The sequence below is a fragment of the Schistocerca piceifrons genome, chromosome X, assembly GCF_021461385.2.
Source record: "Schistocerca piceifrons isolate TAMUIC-IGC-003096 chromosome X, iqSchPice1.1, whole genome shotgun sequence".
Classification (NCBI taxonomy): domain Eukaryota; kingdom Metazoa; phylum Arthropoda; class Insecta; order Orthoptera; family Acrididae; genus Schistocerca; species Schistocerca piceifrons.
Window position 1 is genome coordinate 291,513,347 of NC_060149.1, and position 15,609 is coordinate 291,528,955.

Here is a 15,609-nt window from a genome sequence, read left to right on the forward strand (position 1 = left end):
TACAAATGTTTGAAAACAAATTCCTGTTCTAGCCGAGAGCCGGCCGCGGTGGTCTAGCGGCTCTAGGCGCTCAGTCAGGAACCGCGCGACTGCTACTGTCGCAGGTTCGAATCCTGCCTCGGGCATGAATGTGTGTGATGTCCTTAGGTTAGGTAGGTTTAAGTAGTTCTAAGTTCTAGGGGACTGATGACCACAGATGTTAAGTTCCATAGTGCTCATAGCCATTTTTTCTAGCCGAGAGGCGTCCTTTGCTAGGAGAGAGTGTGTGACATTTACAACAACACGCCTGGAGATTTGTAAATCTTTCGCGATCATTTAGTTGAATCCTTGCACGACAGTTAATTTGCTGGCAAACGTGTTTGTCACGCATTACTTTTTGTGAACGTTTCATTACACTCGATATTCTTCAGTTATGTGAAATTATGTTCAGCCATGTTTCTCCACTTATATCGACGAAACGTTATAACGAAGGACAGTCATAAAAACGAAACCTACCTGACACGACTAACTTTGCAGACTGAGTTTCTATGTGAACTACAGCCACGAATAGTTCTTTGTGTTCTCCGAAGAGAATCAATTTTCTTGTTCTTCTGCCACTCAAGGGTTAGGTCTAGGGCCAGTTCCGGTCTCACCATCTCATCCTCTGTCTTCCCAGTTCTCTTGCCTCATGGTTTATAATCAATTGCTAGTTTAGGAATTCCGTGTGGTGACATACGGATTACACGTTCCCTCCATTTTCCTTTATACTGGATTGCCTTTTGAAGCCTTTCACAGTTTCTTAGAAATTCCATTTCTGATGTTTCTAGTTGCCGTAAATCTTTATTTCTCGGTGTCCAACTTTCTGCCCCAAAGAAAGTAGGAGTTGCCAGGACATTTCAGTTGTGTCTCTTTTTTTGTTTTAGCCTTAATTGTTCTTCTTATTGTCCCACATATATGCTAGTAAGTGTTAATTTTTTTCTGTACATCCGTATCTTGATCACACGATATGACACTTCGTAAATACTTGAAATGGGCTACTTGTTCTAGCGGTTTATTATTGAGGACTATTTTGGTCATACTGAGTGAATATCTAAAAGGCCGCTGTTTTCGTTTTATTTATGGATATAGTCAGATTGTAGCTTACACTTATCTCGTTTAGCTTATGTAATGCTATTTGTGATTTATCTTCGCTATCTTGTACGAAAGCATGATCATCCGCAAGTAACTAGTTTATGTAACCCTCCAAGCATTTATGCCTAATGGTGTTCTATTTTTTATTCATTCACTGATCGTGTCATCTGTATAGATATTGAATAATGTTGATGACAAGCTGAACCATTATTTTACACCTTGATTTGTTTGTATCTCAGGTGTTATATCTGTAACCGGGTCATTTGTAATTCTAGTGTTCATTTATAGGCCTTTTGTGACTTGGATCATATGTTTAGGGATTTCTCTTTTTTCGATTATTGCCAATAGTTTGTCTCTGTGAATTCTGTCATATCATTTTTCATAATCCATAAATGCTAGGTGAGTATCCAGATTAAATTCTCGTGTTTTTTGAATCATCTGTTTCAGTACAAAAACGTCGTCTATGTATGATCTTCACTTTCGGAAACATGCTTGCTCCTCCGTTAAAATTATATCCGAGATATTTCCTAGTCTTCCGTTTATTATTTTGCTATAGATGTTGTAAGAGGTATTGAGGATACTTACACGACTTTTTACAACTATAATTTATTTTGCCACACTTATTATATCTCTGAAACAATCATGTTATCAAGATTTAAGGCTTCAATGGCATTATTTACGTTAAGTACACCGGAAGAAAGAAAGCCACCCAAAGGTGACATCGCCGGCCGGGGTGGTCGAGCGGTTCTAGGCGCGACAGTCTGGAACCGCACGACCGCTACGGTCGCAGGTTCGAATCCTGCCTCGGGCATGGATGTGTGTGATGTCCTTAGGTTAGTTAGGTTTAAGTAGTTCTAAGTTCTAGGCGACTGATGACCTCAGAAGTTAAGTCCCGTAGTGCTCAGAGCCATTTTTTGAAAGGCGACATCATGCTAATACCGCGTAACACAACGTCTAGCGTCAACTCCGCAAGGGAGAGGCTGCAAGTTTGTTCAGTATGCCATATCCAGTTCAAGCCATCTTTTTATTAGATGCCAAATTTTAGGAATGTTGTTTGCTGCGTTTCATCGTCTGAGCATTGACGTACGCAAGCGGCCTGTACACATGGATATTGTCAGTTTACTTCTTGGAAGACGGGTATGCCAACACCATGCTCGTCATAATATTGTACAAGATACTTGGTCACCAAGCCTGTTGAAACAAACATCCTGGTTCATGTTCATGGTAACATGATGGTCTCGGTGCAAATCGTGGTGAGAAAACCAGCGCCAAAACATAACAGAACCACGTCTGGCCTGATCTACACTCTCCACACACTACGGGCTGAACACCTCATTGGACGTCCGCCCCCGGTAGCTGCGTGGTCAGCGCGACAGAATGTCGATCCTGAGGGCCCGGGTTCGATTCCCGGCTGGGTCGTAGATTTTCTCCGCTGAGGGACTGGGTGTTATGTTGTCCTGACCATCATCATTTCATTCCCATAGACGCGCAAGTCGCCGAAGTGGCGTCAAATCGAAAGACTTGCACCCGGCGAACGGTCTACCCGACGGGAGGCCCTAGTCACACGACATTATTACCTCATTGGACTGTCAGTGCAGTCGACCCCTTGCAACATCTGAAAAACAGCAGAATCCCGACCCGTCAACTACACTACACGGCTCCAGTCAGCTACTGTCCAGTTTCCATACTGACTGTCTTACTGAAGATGTGTGCGGTTCTAGGCGCGCAGTCCGGAACCGCGCGACTGCTACGGTCGCAGGTTCGAGTCCTGCCTCGGGCGTGGATGTGTGTGATGTCGTTAGGTTAGTTAGGTTTAAGTAGTTCTAAGTTCTAGGGGACTGATGACCACAGTAGTTAAGTCCCATAGTGCTCAGAGCCATTTGAACCATTTTGAACTGAAGACGTGCATATTTGTGTGTCGCTGTGAGCAATGGCCTTTCGTGAGGTACTGACTCCAAATGTGTATCGAATGCAGTTCCCTTCACAACGAACGCTCGGAAGCCGATTAAGATGGACCTAGATTCACTGACAACAGTAATTCCAGTCGCGTTTGAAACTGTCACTGAAAAGACCCGACACTCATATCCAGTATTTGTCGGTTAGGATCTTTTACGAGCACTGCTCCTACGCCGTGTTACGTGGCTGCCAGTGGTAGACCACTCGTTCTAGAAACGTTGTACAGTCCGCACTGATACACCAACAAATCAGGCAACTTCATTCACAGTGTTCTCGTGGGCACGTCTGAATGATAGTTCCTTTCTGCGATTCTGTCAAGTCTCTATGTCGACCCATCTTAATGCGCTTTTTCTCTATAACTGACTGGCACTTACACACTTACGTCCGTTGTGAAGGCTAACATAAGCGCCTGGTATAAGTTCTACACTACCGACGACCAAAGTGAAGAATGAATTCTTTTAAGGGGGCGGCGAGTATTCTGTCCAGTGAACATTTGTTTCCGGTATCTATGCTTGTGGTCGATTATGTTTTGAATATTAGGAGTGTTCCACCTCGGAACACTTTACAGACTTCTCCTGCTAGGAAAGCCTGTAATAGAAGTTTAATATACACTGATGGAAAAAAAATAGCAACACCAAGGAGGAGTTCTGCGACATCAGCGAAAGTTGATAGCCGTGTTTCTACATCTGACCGGTGATGTCTATTGAATTTTTGCGCCAGTCGCATGACAGTGACTCCAGTAGCGCATATACGGGGATGCAAATCAGGTTTGCTTAAAAGACACACTGTAACTGTCCTGAATGTTTTAAGCTGACAAAGACGCCATTATCAACACCTGACTGAGTTTGAAAGAGGTCGTGCAACAGGGCTACGAGAAGATGGATGTTCCTTCTGCGATATTGCAGAAAGACTTGGCAGGAATTTAGGCACTGTGCATGACCGCTGGCAACAGTTCAAAAATGTTCAAATGTGTGTGAAATCTTATGAGACTTAATTGCTAAGGTCATCAGTCCCTAAGCTTACACACCACTTAACCTAAATTATGCTAAGGACAAACACACACACCCATGCCCGAGGGAGGACTCGAACCTCCGCCGGGACCAGCCACACAGTCCATGACTGCAGCGCCTAAGACCGCTCGGCTAATCCCGCGCTGGCAATAGTGGTCACGGAACTGTATGTTCGCAAGAAGACCCTGCTCCAGACGGACACGTGTCACTACCGAGAGGAAAGACAATCGTATTCGGCGTATGGTTCTGGTGCATCGTACTGCCAGCAACAGCAATTTGAGCAGCAGTGGCCACCACAGTGGCACAACGAACTTTACGTCAGACGTCCTGTAGCGTGCATTCCACTGACCTCAAAGTACCACCATTTGCAATTTCAGTGGTGTCAAGCGAGAGCTCATTGGAGGGCAGGGCGGAGGTCTGTTGTGTTTCCTGATGGAAGCTGGTTCTGCTTCGGTGCCAGTGACGACCGTGTGTTGGTTGGAAGAAAGCCGGTTGAGGGACTGCAACCAACCTGTCTGCGTGCTAGACACGCTGGACATACACCTCGAGTTATGGTCTGCGGTGAGATTTCGTACGGCAGAAAGAGCACTCTCGTGGTTATCTCATACACCCCGACTGCAAATGTGTACGTCGGTCTGGTAATTCGACCTGCTGTGCTGCCATTCATGAGCAGCATTCCATGGGGTGTTTTCCAACCGGACAACGCTCGCCCACGTGCGACCATTGTAACCCAACATGCTCTATAGGGTGTCGATATGTTGCATTAGTCTGTTCGATTATCAGATCTGTCTCCAATCGACCAGTTATGGAACATCATCGAATGACAACTCTAGCCTCATCCATAACTAACATTATCCGTCCCTGCACTGACCATCGAAGTGCAATAGGCATGGAACTCCATCCCACAAACTGACTTCCGGCACCTGCACTACACAATGAATGCAGGTTTGAATGTTTACATGCAACAGTCTGGCGGCTACACCGGTTATTAACGTAACAGCATTTCACATTTGCAATGGCCTATCTCGAGCTTACATTAAACTATGATCCTGCAGTGTTAATCACTGAAATATGTTACACAGATAAATTTATTCCCGAAATTTCATTACTCTACAGTAATTATTTTTTGCTGTAGCGATTTTCTTTTCTTCAGCGTGTTTTCTTATTCCATTTTCAATAATAGCATTCATTTTATGTATACAGCAGTCTTTTTCTAAAATTGCAAAAATCCTTCAAAAAGGAAGCTGGAAAACTGTTACAGGTACAACATGGTTATGTACCTAGGAATATAAATTATATTCAAATTTTAATAAGTTACTATAGGAAAATCTTGTCAATACTGTATTTAAGAATCTATACGTTACATTATTACTCTACTATACGCTAATAATCAGTAAATGAAATCTAATTAAGAATGAATATAATGAAAAACCATTTACAATTTAAAAACATTTTGAAATAGGAACTACTGGCAACTAAGAAAAATTTCCATTTTTATGAGGGGGAAAATTTTTTAAGACTTTAATGAAACTCAGTTCATTTGCAAATATCACGTTTTCCGTGGTAGAAGACATTCCTTTTCAAGGTAAAAGGTGGTACATGACTGATGAATATGGCTTAATCGTCCATACGCTATGCCGGTAGTTTTAAAAAATATTCAAGATTTTACTCACTATAAAACTCTGTAACTGAAGAATTAATAATATCCTCAAATAACTTCAGTATATTATACAGCACTTAAATATGTAGAACTCGTAGTATTTACAAACGCTGCACTAAACACAACCTCATTTCTCAGAACAGGGACAGTAGAAAATGCTGGTAACTGTTTATGGCGGTTTCTGGTGCGCATTACGTTGTGTGATTCTAAAATCAGTAACTAGGTAGAAACACCGATCTGGAAACATCACGTGTTCGTAGGTACACTATCCTTCAGGTACAACACTCTCACCTACAATATTTCAAACACAAAAGTTTTATCTCAAGTACAGATAGTGTTGAGGATCAGTGGACAAAGTTCAACACCATCGTACAATATGCATTAGATGTGTATGTGCCAAGCAAGATCGTAAGAGATGGGAAGAGCCACCGTGGTACAACAACCGAGTTAGAAAATTGCTACGGAAGCAAAGGTAACTTCACAGCAAACATAAACATAGCTAAAGCCTTGCAACCAAACAAAAATCACACGAAGCGAAATGTAGTGTGAGGAGGGCTATGCGTTCAAGTAATTCGAAAGTAAAGTTCTATGTACTGACTTGGCAGAAAATCCTAAGAAATTTTGGTCTTATGTCAAGAGATGGGAAGAGCCACCGTGGTACAACAACCGAGTTAGAAAATTGCTACGGAAGCAAAGGTAACTTCACAGCAAACATAAACATAGCTAAAGCCTTGCAACCAAACAAAAATCACACGAAGCGAAATGTAGTGTGAGGAGGGCTATGCGTTCAACTAATTCGAAAGTAAAGTTCCATGTACTGACTTTGCAGAAAATCCTAAGAAATTTTGGTCTTATGTCAAAACGTCGAGACACTCTGTGACCAAAATGGTACTGGACCGAAGATGACAGACTAAAGGCCGAAATACTAAATGTCTTTTTCCAAAGCTGTTTCACAGAGTAAGATTGCACTGTAGTTCCTTCTCTAGATTCTCGCACAGATGACACAATGGTAGATATCGAACTAGATGACAGAGGGATAGAAAAAGAATTAAAATCGCTCAAAAGAGGAAAGGCCGCTGGACCTGATGGGATACCAGTTCGATTTTACACAGAGTGCGCGAAGGAACTCCCCCCCCCTTCTTGCAGCGGTATACCGTAGGTCTCTAGAAGAGCGTAGCGTTCCAAAAGATTGGAAAAGGGCACAGGTCATCCCCATTTTCAAGAAGGGATGTTCATCAGTTGTAGAATTTTGGAACACGTATTATGTTCGAGTATAATGCCTTTTCTGGAGACTAGAAACCTACTCTGTAGGATTCAGCATTGGTTTCGAAAAAGACGATCGTGTCACACCCAGCTTGCGCTATTCGCCCACGAGACTCGGAGAGCCATAGACACGGGTTCCCAGGTAGATGCCGTGTTTCTTGACTTCCGCAAGGCGTTAGATACAGTTCCCCACAGTCGTTTATTGAACAAAGTAAGAGCGTATGGACTATCAGACAAATTGTGTGATTGGATTGAAGAGTTCCTAGATAACAGAACGCAGCATGTCATTCTCAATGGAGAGAAGTATTCCGAAGTAAGAGTGGTTTCAGGTGTACCGCAGGGGAGTGTCGTAGGACCGTTGCTATTCACAATATACACTCCTGGAAATTTAAATAAGAACACCGTGAATTCATTGTCCCAGGAAGGGGAAACTTTATTGACACATTCCTGGGGTCAGTTACATCACATGATCACACTGACAGAACCACAGGCACATAGACACAGGCAACAGAGCATGCACAATGTCGGCACTAATACAGTGTATATCCACCTTTCGCAGCAATGCAGGCTGCTATTCTCCCATGGAGACGATCGTAGAGATGCTGGATGTAGTCCTGTGGAACGGCTTGCCATGCTATTTCCACCTGGCGCCTCAGTTGGACCAGCGTTCGTGCTGGACGTGCAGGCCGCGTGAGACGACGCTTCATCCAGTCCCAAACATGCTCAATGGGGGACAGATCCGGAGATCTTGCTGGCCAGGGTAGTTGACTTACACCTTCTAGAGCACGTTGGGTGGCACGGGATACATGCGGACGTGCATTGTCCTGTTGGAACAGCAAGTTCCCTTGCCGGTCTAGGAATGGTAGAACAATGGGTTCGATGACGGTTTGGATGTACCGTGCACTATTCAGTGTCCCCTCGACGATCACCAGTGGTGTACGGCCAGTGTAGGAGATCGCTCCCCACACCATGATGCCGGGTGTTGGCCCTGTGTGCCTCGGTCGTATGCAGTCCTGATTGTGGCGCTCACCTGCACGGCGCCAAACACGCATACGACCATCATTGGCACCAAGGCAGAAGCGACTCTCATCGCTGAAGACGACACGTCTCCATTCGTCCCTCCATTCACGCCTGTCGCGACACCACTGGAGGCGGGCTGCACGATGTTGGGGCGTGAGCGGAAGACGGCCTAACGGTGTGCGGGACCGTAGCCCAGCTTCATGGAGACGGTTGCGAATGGTCCTCGCCGATACCCCAGGAGCAACAGTGTCCCTAATTTGCTGGGAAGTGGCGGTGCGGTCCCCTACGGCACCGCGTAGGATCCTACGGTCTTGGCGTGCATCCGTGCGTCGCTGCGGTCCGGTCCCAGGTCGACGGGCACGTGCACCTTCCGCCGACCACTGGCGACAACATCGATGTACTGTGGAGACCTCACGCCCCACGTGTTGAGCAATTCGGCGGTACGTCCACCCGGCCTCCCGCATGCCCACTATACGCCCTCGCTCAAAGTCCGTCAACTGCACATACGGTTCACGTCCACGCTGTCGCGGCATGCTACCAGTGTTAAAGACTGCGATGGAGCTCCGTATGCCACGGCAAACTGGCTGACACTGACGGCGGCGGTGCACAAATGCTGCGCAGCTAGCGCCATTCGACGGCCAACACCGCGGTTCCTGGTGTGTCCGCTGTGCCGTGCGTGTGATCATTGCTTGTACAGCCCTCTCGCAGTGTCCGGAGCAAGTATGGTGGGTCTGACACACCGGTGTCAATGTGTTCTTTTTTCCATTTCCAGGAGTGTATATAAATGACCTTGTGGATAACATCAGAAGTTCACCGAGGCTTTTTGCGGTTGATGCTGTAGTATATCGAGAGGTTGTAACAATGGAAAATTGTGCTGAAATGCAGGAGGATCTGCAACGAATTGACGCATGGTGCAGGGAATGGCAATTGAATCTCAATGTAGACAAGTGCAATGTGCTGCGAATACATAGAAAGAAAGATCCTTTATCATTTAGCTACAATATAGCAGGTCAGCAACTGGAAGCAGTTAATTCCATAAATTATCTGGGAGTAGGCATTAGGAGTGATCTAAAATGGAATGACCATATAAATTAATCGTCGGTAAAGCAGATGCCAGACTGAGATTCATTGGAAGAATCCTAAGGGAATGCAGTCCGAAAACAAAGGAAGTAGGTTATAGTACACGTGTTCGCCCACTGTTTGAATACTGCTCACCGGGGTGGAATCTGTACCAGATAGGGTTGATAGAGGAGATAGAGAAGATCCAACGGAGAGCAGCGCGCTTCGTTACAGGATCATTTAGTAATCGCGAAAGCGTTACGGAGTTGATAGATAAAATCCAGTGGAAGACTCTGCAATAGAGACGCTCAGTAGCTCGGTACAGGCTTTTGTTGAAGTTTCGAGAACATACCTTCACCGAGGAGTCAAGCAGTATATTGCTCCCTCCTGCATATATCTCGCGAAGAGACCATGAGGATAAAATCAGAGAGATTAGAGCCCACACAGAGGCATACCGACAATCTTTCTTTCTACGAACAATACGAGACTGGAATAGAAGGGAGAGGCGATAGAGGCACTCAGAGTACCCTCCGCCACACACCGTCAGGTGGCTTGCGGAGTATAGATGTAGATGTAGATTGACATACGTGTTTTCTCCGTCTTACGTCTACTCGCTGCTGTGGACTCCAACCTTTATTCTGCGAAACTGAAAAGGGAGGGGTGGTTAGGGTTCAACGACCCGATGAAATTATTTGGTCCTTAGCAACAGAATTTTCGTTTTTTTAAATATATCTCTAGCATTGGAAGTGTTGTTTTTTCGACCTCCCCATTGTAGGGAGTGTTCGAAATGACAATAATATAGATCGTAGTGGGATCGTTGATGCAAAGTATTTTTTTTTTTCTCGTTTAACATACATGGCATGCAAACCGTGTGAGTGGCGGAGGCCAACAGCGTGGCCGTAGCCAGTCACGACAGTTCCCACAGCCGTTTGTCACGCAAGGTCGCCTGCGCAATAGCGCCTTTCATTTGGCGTTGAATCAAGTTCAACAGCGTATGCGGCATGACAAGTCAACTATATTGTAACTAAATGAAAATGGGATCCCGAACATTCATAGCTCATAAGCAGTAATTAGACACAGAGCGAGAGACGGAGTAAATACTCCAGATTTAGAACCAAGAACAGCTGACAAGACTAGTACGTTAGAAGCACATACCCTAGGTATAACGAAGTAGCTTAAGTCACTTAACAAAGGAAAGTCTTCCGCTCCATACAATATACAAGGGATGTTCGGAAAGTAAGTTCCGATCGGGCACAAAATGGAAACCACTGTGAAAAGCAAAAATATTTTATTTGCAACAGTTAGCTACACCTTCTACAAATTAATCTGCATAGTTGACGCTCCGACTTCGACATTCGTAATAGCGTTGTAGCAACTTTCCAATATTCTCGTCATAGAAGGCAGCCGCCAGTGCTTGCCGCCAATTCTCTACAGTGGTCTACAGCTCGAGGTCCGTGCCAGAATGTTGTCTTCACAGCCACCGATTCATGTGAGGAAAGATGAAACTCAGAGGGAGCCAATTCGGGCTGTATTGTGGGTGATCATACATTTCCCAGCGAAAACGCTGCAGGAGCATCTTCATTGCCCCTGCAGAATGCGGCTGAGAATTGTTTTGAAAGGAGATACGCATGACAGTTATGTGATGTGGGCTGCATAGCTTCGGGGTAAATTTCCCACCGGGGCCTCGTGCTTGGTGGGAGACACTATTTTCTAGGCATATTTACGCGCTCACAGTGCACTAACGCCTTAAAAGAGCCACGTGACGCGATCGACGGGCGTATTAGAGACATTGCCCAACACGTCCATGCAAAGCTTCATCCGGTTTTCACAGTGGTTTCCATTTCGCGACCGATCGGAACTTACCTTCCGGATAGCCCTAGTAGTAATTAGGTTCCTTTAAGAGTATACTGATACAACAGACTTATTCTTAGCAGTCATACACAACCCCTCGCTCGATGAAAGATCCGTACCTAAAGACTGGAAAGCTGCACAGTACACCAGTACTTGAGAAAGGAAGGAGGAGTACGCTCAGACACACTGTACCGTGACATTTTCACGTGGAAATGGCCGACGAGAATAAGGCGCGTGCGCTTGAGCATACTAATTCCCATCATGCCCCGCGGCCAACCGTGCAGTTTGAACCTCCTAACACAAACCATTCAGAAGTTATGACGATTTTATTTCATATAGTTCAATAATTGTCACCCTGTACCTACCTATACAATGTACAGTGGTTTCTGGAGCAAACATATGAATGTATAACAGCAGCTTATACTTTCTTCGTTTCAAGAAACACGCAGTGTATTACAAGGAAGGGCCACATAGCAATGTAATATTCGTGAGAGTGATTACATTCCGAATTGCTGCCCAACAGTTTCATTAAAATTTTGCCTTCACGCACATAGTGTGAAAATATATCTTTCTAGTGTACTTTTGGGAACATGTAGCCTTCGTTGAACATGCACTTTATTTTTGTTATAAAGGCTATTTTACACGCTGTGTATTATCTATCAAATTCACAAGCATTTTCTCTTTATCTGGTTGCAGACATGATGAACGTAGCTGCTGCATTTCCGACCCACAGAAAGTGGAAGTGCAGGCGGTTGTTGTCAACTGCCAAGAGCTGAAAAGTCTCAACAATGTATATGAACCAACTACAGTACAAGTGGAAACGGCGCCTGCGTTACCTCAGGTATTTGTCCATACCACAGCATATAAAGTCAAACAATTCATTATTTTTAGTAATGTATGAACAGTTTGTTCAGTTTATTTATTAATTATGTATTTCTTTACTAATGTTTCTGAAAGCAGTCTAGTTACTTAATACATGTTTTAATGTTTGAAATCTGCAAAATATTCCCATGGTTATGAAGTAATATAGAACGAGGTAAGGCGTTTCTGTGTACTGGTATCCGGTAGTTTAGTGTATTTTTTGAGTCAGAGTTCAGTTTTATGTATGCATTCAGTTGAAGTTCGAAAGCTATAGCTTGAGGAACAATGACAACAGTAATAACAAGGATATCTACAATGGCGACACGGTACTAAATCCTCCTTAGATAGACCGGTAACAAAAATAGGAGAGTAACAAAATTTTCTTGGAATAGATACTTTCAGTAATCGCAACAGTGAATAATGAGGACACTGACAGCCACACACGCGCTATTCTGACAACGACTCCCCTTGCCGCTGTCGGCTCCTATCTATCTGCTCAATTTCTGCCACGCCATCACCTCGCTCAACGCCAGACGCTGGCAGCCCGAGAGCTATATTTGTAAGTTATGTTTCAATCTATCGTAGGGCTGTTCATAAGAGACAAGGACAAGGTCTAACAATTAAGTTTACTGAAATACAGGTTGTATCAAAACTTTGTGGTCAAACACTTATGACACACTGCTGACAGAAAGTCCGCCTCTGTGGCTGAGTGGTCAGTCTGCCTGCAGCGGTGATGGCGAGTGATTTTCCCGTCGTGCTTCGCGCGGTGGCTGACTTTATTCACATCCACACCGTAAAGCCGTCGGCACACGGACCTTGCACTCGAACGTTGAGCGTTGAGCGTGCCGAGTTTATGACGTCATAGCGTGGAGTGTTTCCGAACGTGCAGAGCAATATCTGGCATGTCAGATACTCTGAGCGTTCGTCTGAGCGTTGACCAATGAGATGGCACAACGCCACCTACGACACACATAGGCCGTCCCCCTTCAGTACAGACTTGTGAGGCGCCATGTTGGCATTTCATTTCATGCCTATATGTATATATGCTGTTTCTGAGCACCAGCAAATTGAGAATCACTAGAAAACCCGTTGTTACCTGCCTGATTCGTTCCAATAAAATAATGAGAAACATCATATTCGTGGCAAAAGAATTATTGTAACTTGCGTATTATAAGAGTAGGCTATTTGAAGGCAGCGACGCAGTGAAATTTCACCTAAATCGTATTGTTCTTGGCACAATTTGTTATAGTTAAATTTCAATTAGTAACATATTTACGATTAAGGTTTTCAGCAATGGGTAACATACTATGATTAGAAACACTCGGCGTGTTGTTGGTATAGTGTAATGACTAACGTGCCGGCACGGTAGCTCAGCGTGTTCGGTCAGAGGGTTAGCTGCCCTCTGTAATAAAAAAACTGAGATCATGGATGAACAATGAACTCAAACAAGATTCATTGAACGTCCGCCCCGAACAAATATAATGAGCACTAACGAACAAAAAAAAGTTAGCTGCCCTCTGTAATAAAAAGATAGAGTTAATGGATCAACTACGAACTGAAACGGATATCTTGCGACGTCCGCCCCGAGCAGATACAACGAACGAAAGCGAACAAAATGAGATTTAAAAAAAAAAGCGTCAGTATCTGCTACTGAATTGTGTGTTGAGGTGATAGTTGCCACTTCCTATTTTTTTTTCTTCCTAACATTCGCGTTTTTATTAGGTTCTGATACTTTATTATTAGTTCAATATAAGTATATACTATAATATTTGATGTTATGTAAATAAAAGTTCAACTTTTTTTGAGGGATGACTTTGTTCGATTGGCTTAATCTACAGCACAGCTTGCGCTACTTGTATAAAGATATTTTGCTCCTTTCTCTTTTACACTTCGTAATTCATATGTTGCAAAGATTCTGCTACTGGGTAGGAACAGTGATCAAGTAAGACTGACCGGGTTTTACTAAAATGTGGGAATGATGAAATAATGTTTATCTTATGCGGAGAAGTATTCCAAATTTGTACCGCAATGTTTGTAATGGAACTTTTACAAGCCTGTGTCCTTATTGATTGGACATGGTACTTCCCTTTTCGTGGATAATGGAGGAAATGTGCGTTTTAATAGAGCTAACGTGGGAATTTTACGCGCGCCCGTTCAGTAAACAATGTGATTTACGAACTAGAAACATCCCTCAGCTGCCACTGGAGTGCGTTGCAATCGCATATACCACGTTGGTGCCCACATACCGTATGCACAAGTCGCATCGTTCCTGAGCGTTCAGCAGCGCGTTGAACTTGGCACGCTCAACGTTAACGTTCGACAGCACGGTCCGTGTGCCGACGCTTTACGCCAGCGTTTCGCCGTAGTCTGAGTCTTCTGTAAAGAACAATCAGTGTTGGCTAAACTTAATAGAAAAGACACAATGTAATTTACTTCCGATCAGTGTTTTGCCCGACCCAAGTCTTTTAAAGTCAAGCATGGCTAGAAGTCAAAGTTCGATCTGAAGATGCAATCAGACATCACTTCTTACTTGTCATGTATCTTCGAATCATACGAGAAAGTTGTGGAATCCACTGGTCGTTCGCTTCAGTTCAATCACAATGATGGTGAGGTTACTGCTAACCATACAGGACTAGCTATTAGAACTATTAGGATATATGAATTACCTTTTGCAGTTCCTGCGGAGCAAATAATATAGTGATAGCCCCCTGTGGGAAAGCTCCATCTAAATTCGCCGACAAATGGTCATATGCCCATAAATTTCCAGTTTTGAACGTTGTTAGGCAGTTGAAGATGGACCTTCAACGACATATACCGTCATACATTAACGTTTGTGGATATAGAGGTTTCGTTATTATGGCGGCCAACCAAGGACGTGAGCGATCTGCAATTCGCCAAATCATTTTCGTGTGCATCAACAGACGAGTTGCACAGCTGCAAACAGGAGAAACAGTGGAGCATCCGGAGATGACAATTTTGTTCACTACTTACGCAGCGGCGGCACTTCGTCAAATGACCGAACAACCGACTAGAGAAAATAATGTAGAACCCCGTCCCGAGAATAGCATTCAGCAGCACCCTGAGACCCCTATGGCTAGTCCTGAGAGAAAAGAAGAGCCGTCAACTGATACTGAAGTAATTGAAGTCATATAAAAATCTCAGACTTCGTCAACAGAACAAACTTCCTCCAACAAAGCAAAGAGCAATAACCGACGAACGCATGTCAACACAAACCCAACAAGAAATTCCAGATACCAAAGAGAGTCAAAAAACTGCTAAACCCCCAAGGATCGAAGATTGGCGAACTAGGATACTGAGAAGACAGCTACAAGAACAGCAATAACGTCACAGTATTACGTAAAAGGCTGTTACCACCAGTGACTGGGCAGCAGAGGTAGAAGATGGAAACATGGACGCTGATATGAGGGAGATTCCAGTGAATTCTAGAATTACTGAATATCTTTCGAAGACAACTGAAGCGGCAGTCGAAGATACGAGTCTGGGTACATAGGAACATGATAAAGAAGAGGACTCTGACGTAAATTAAAATGTAGAATATTCATCGTCACTACAGTACAACCACAAGCGAGTGATCTGAAAGTATATAAAATTACTACATTAAATATAAATAAGATCTGAAGTTCCCTCAAGCTTAACAACATCTAAGACCTATTATACGCTGCTGACACTGATGTCCTGTTGCTTCAGGAGGTATCAGAAACCAATTTAGAACAAATACCTGACTACAACGTGATAGCCAACCCGTGACGTGGCTCTGATACGCAGAGCGGAATTCCTTAAAGAAGAGATGCTTCCGCT

General features: G+C 44.0%; 1 protein-coding gene across 1 annotated transcript in view; it reads left to right on the forward strand.

Annotated features, from left to right (window-relative positions):
- The window catches only part of LOC124721304 (facilitated trehalose transporter Tret1-2 homolog), a 313,685-nt gene that overhangs the window by 128,509 nt on the left and 169,567 nt on the right, over positions 1 to 15,609 (forward strand). The window contains exon 2 of the mRNA XM_047246213.1: positions 11,626 to 11,770. Within this exon, the coding sequence (XP_047102169.1) occupies positions 11,626 to 11,770 (145 nt within the window). The remainder of the gene's footprint in view (positions 1 to 11,625; positions 11,771 to 15,609) is intronic.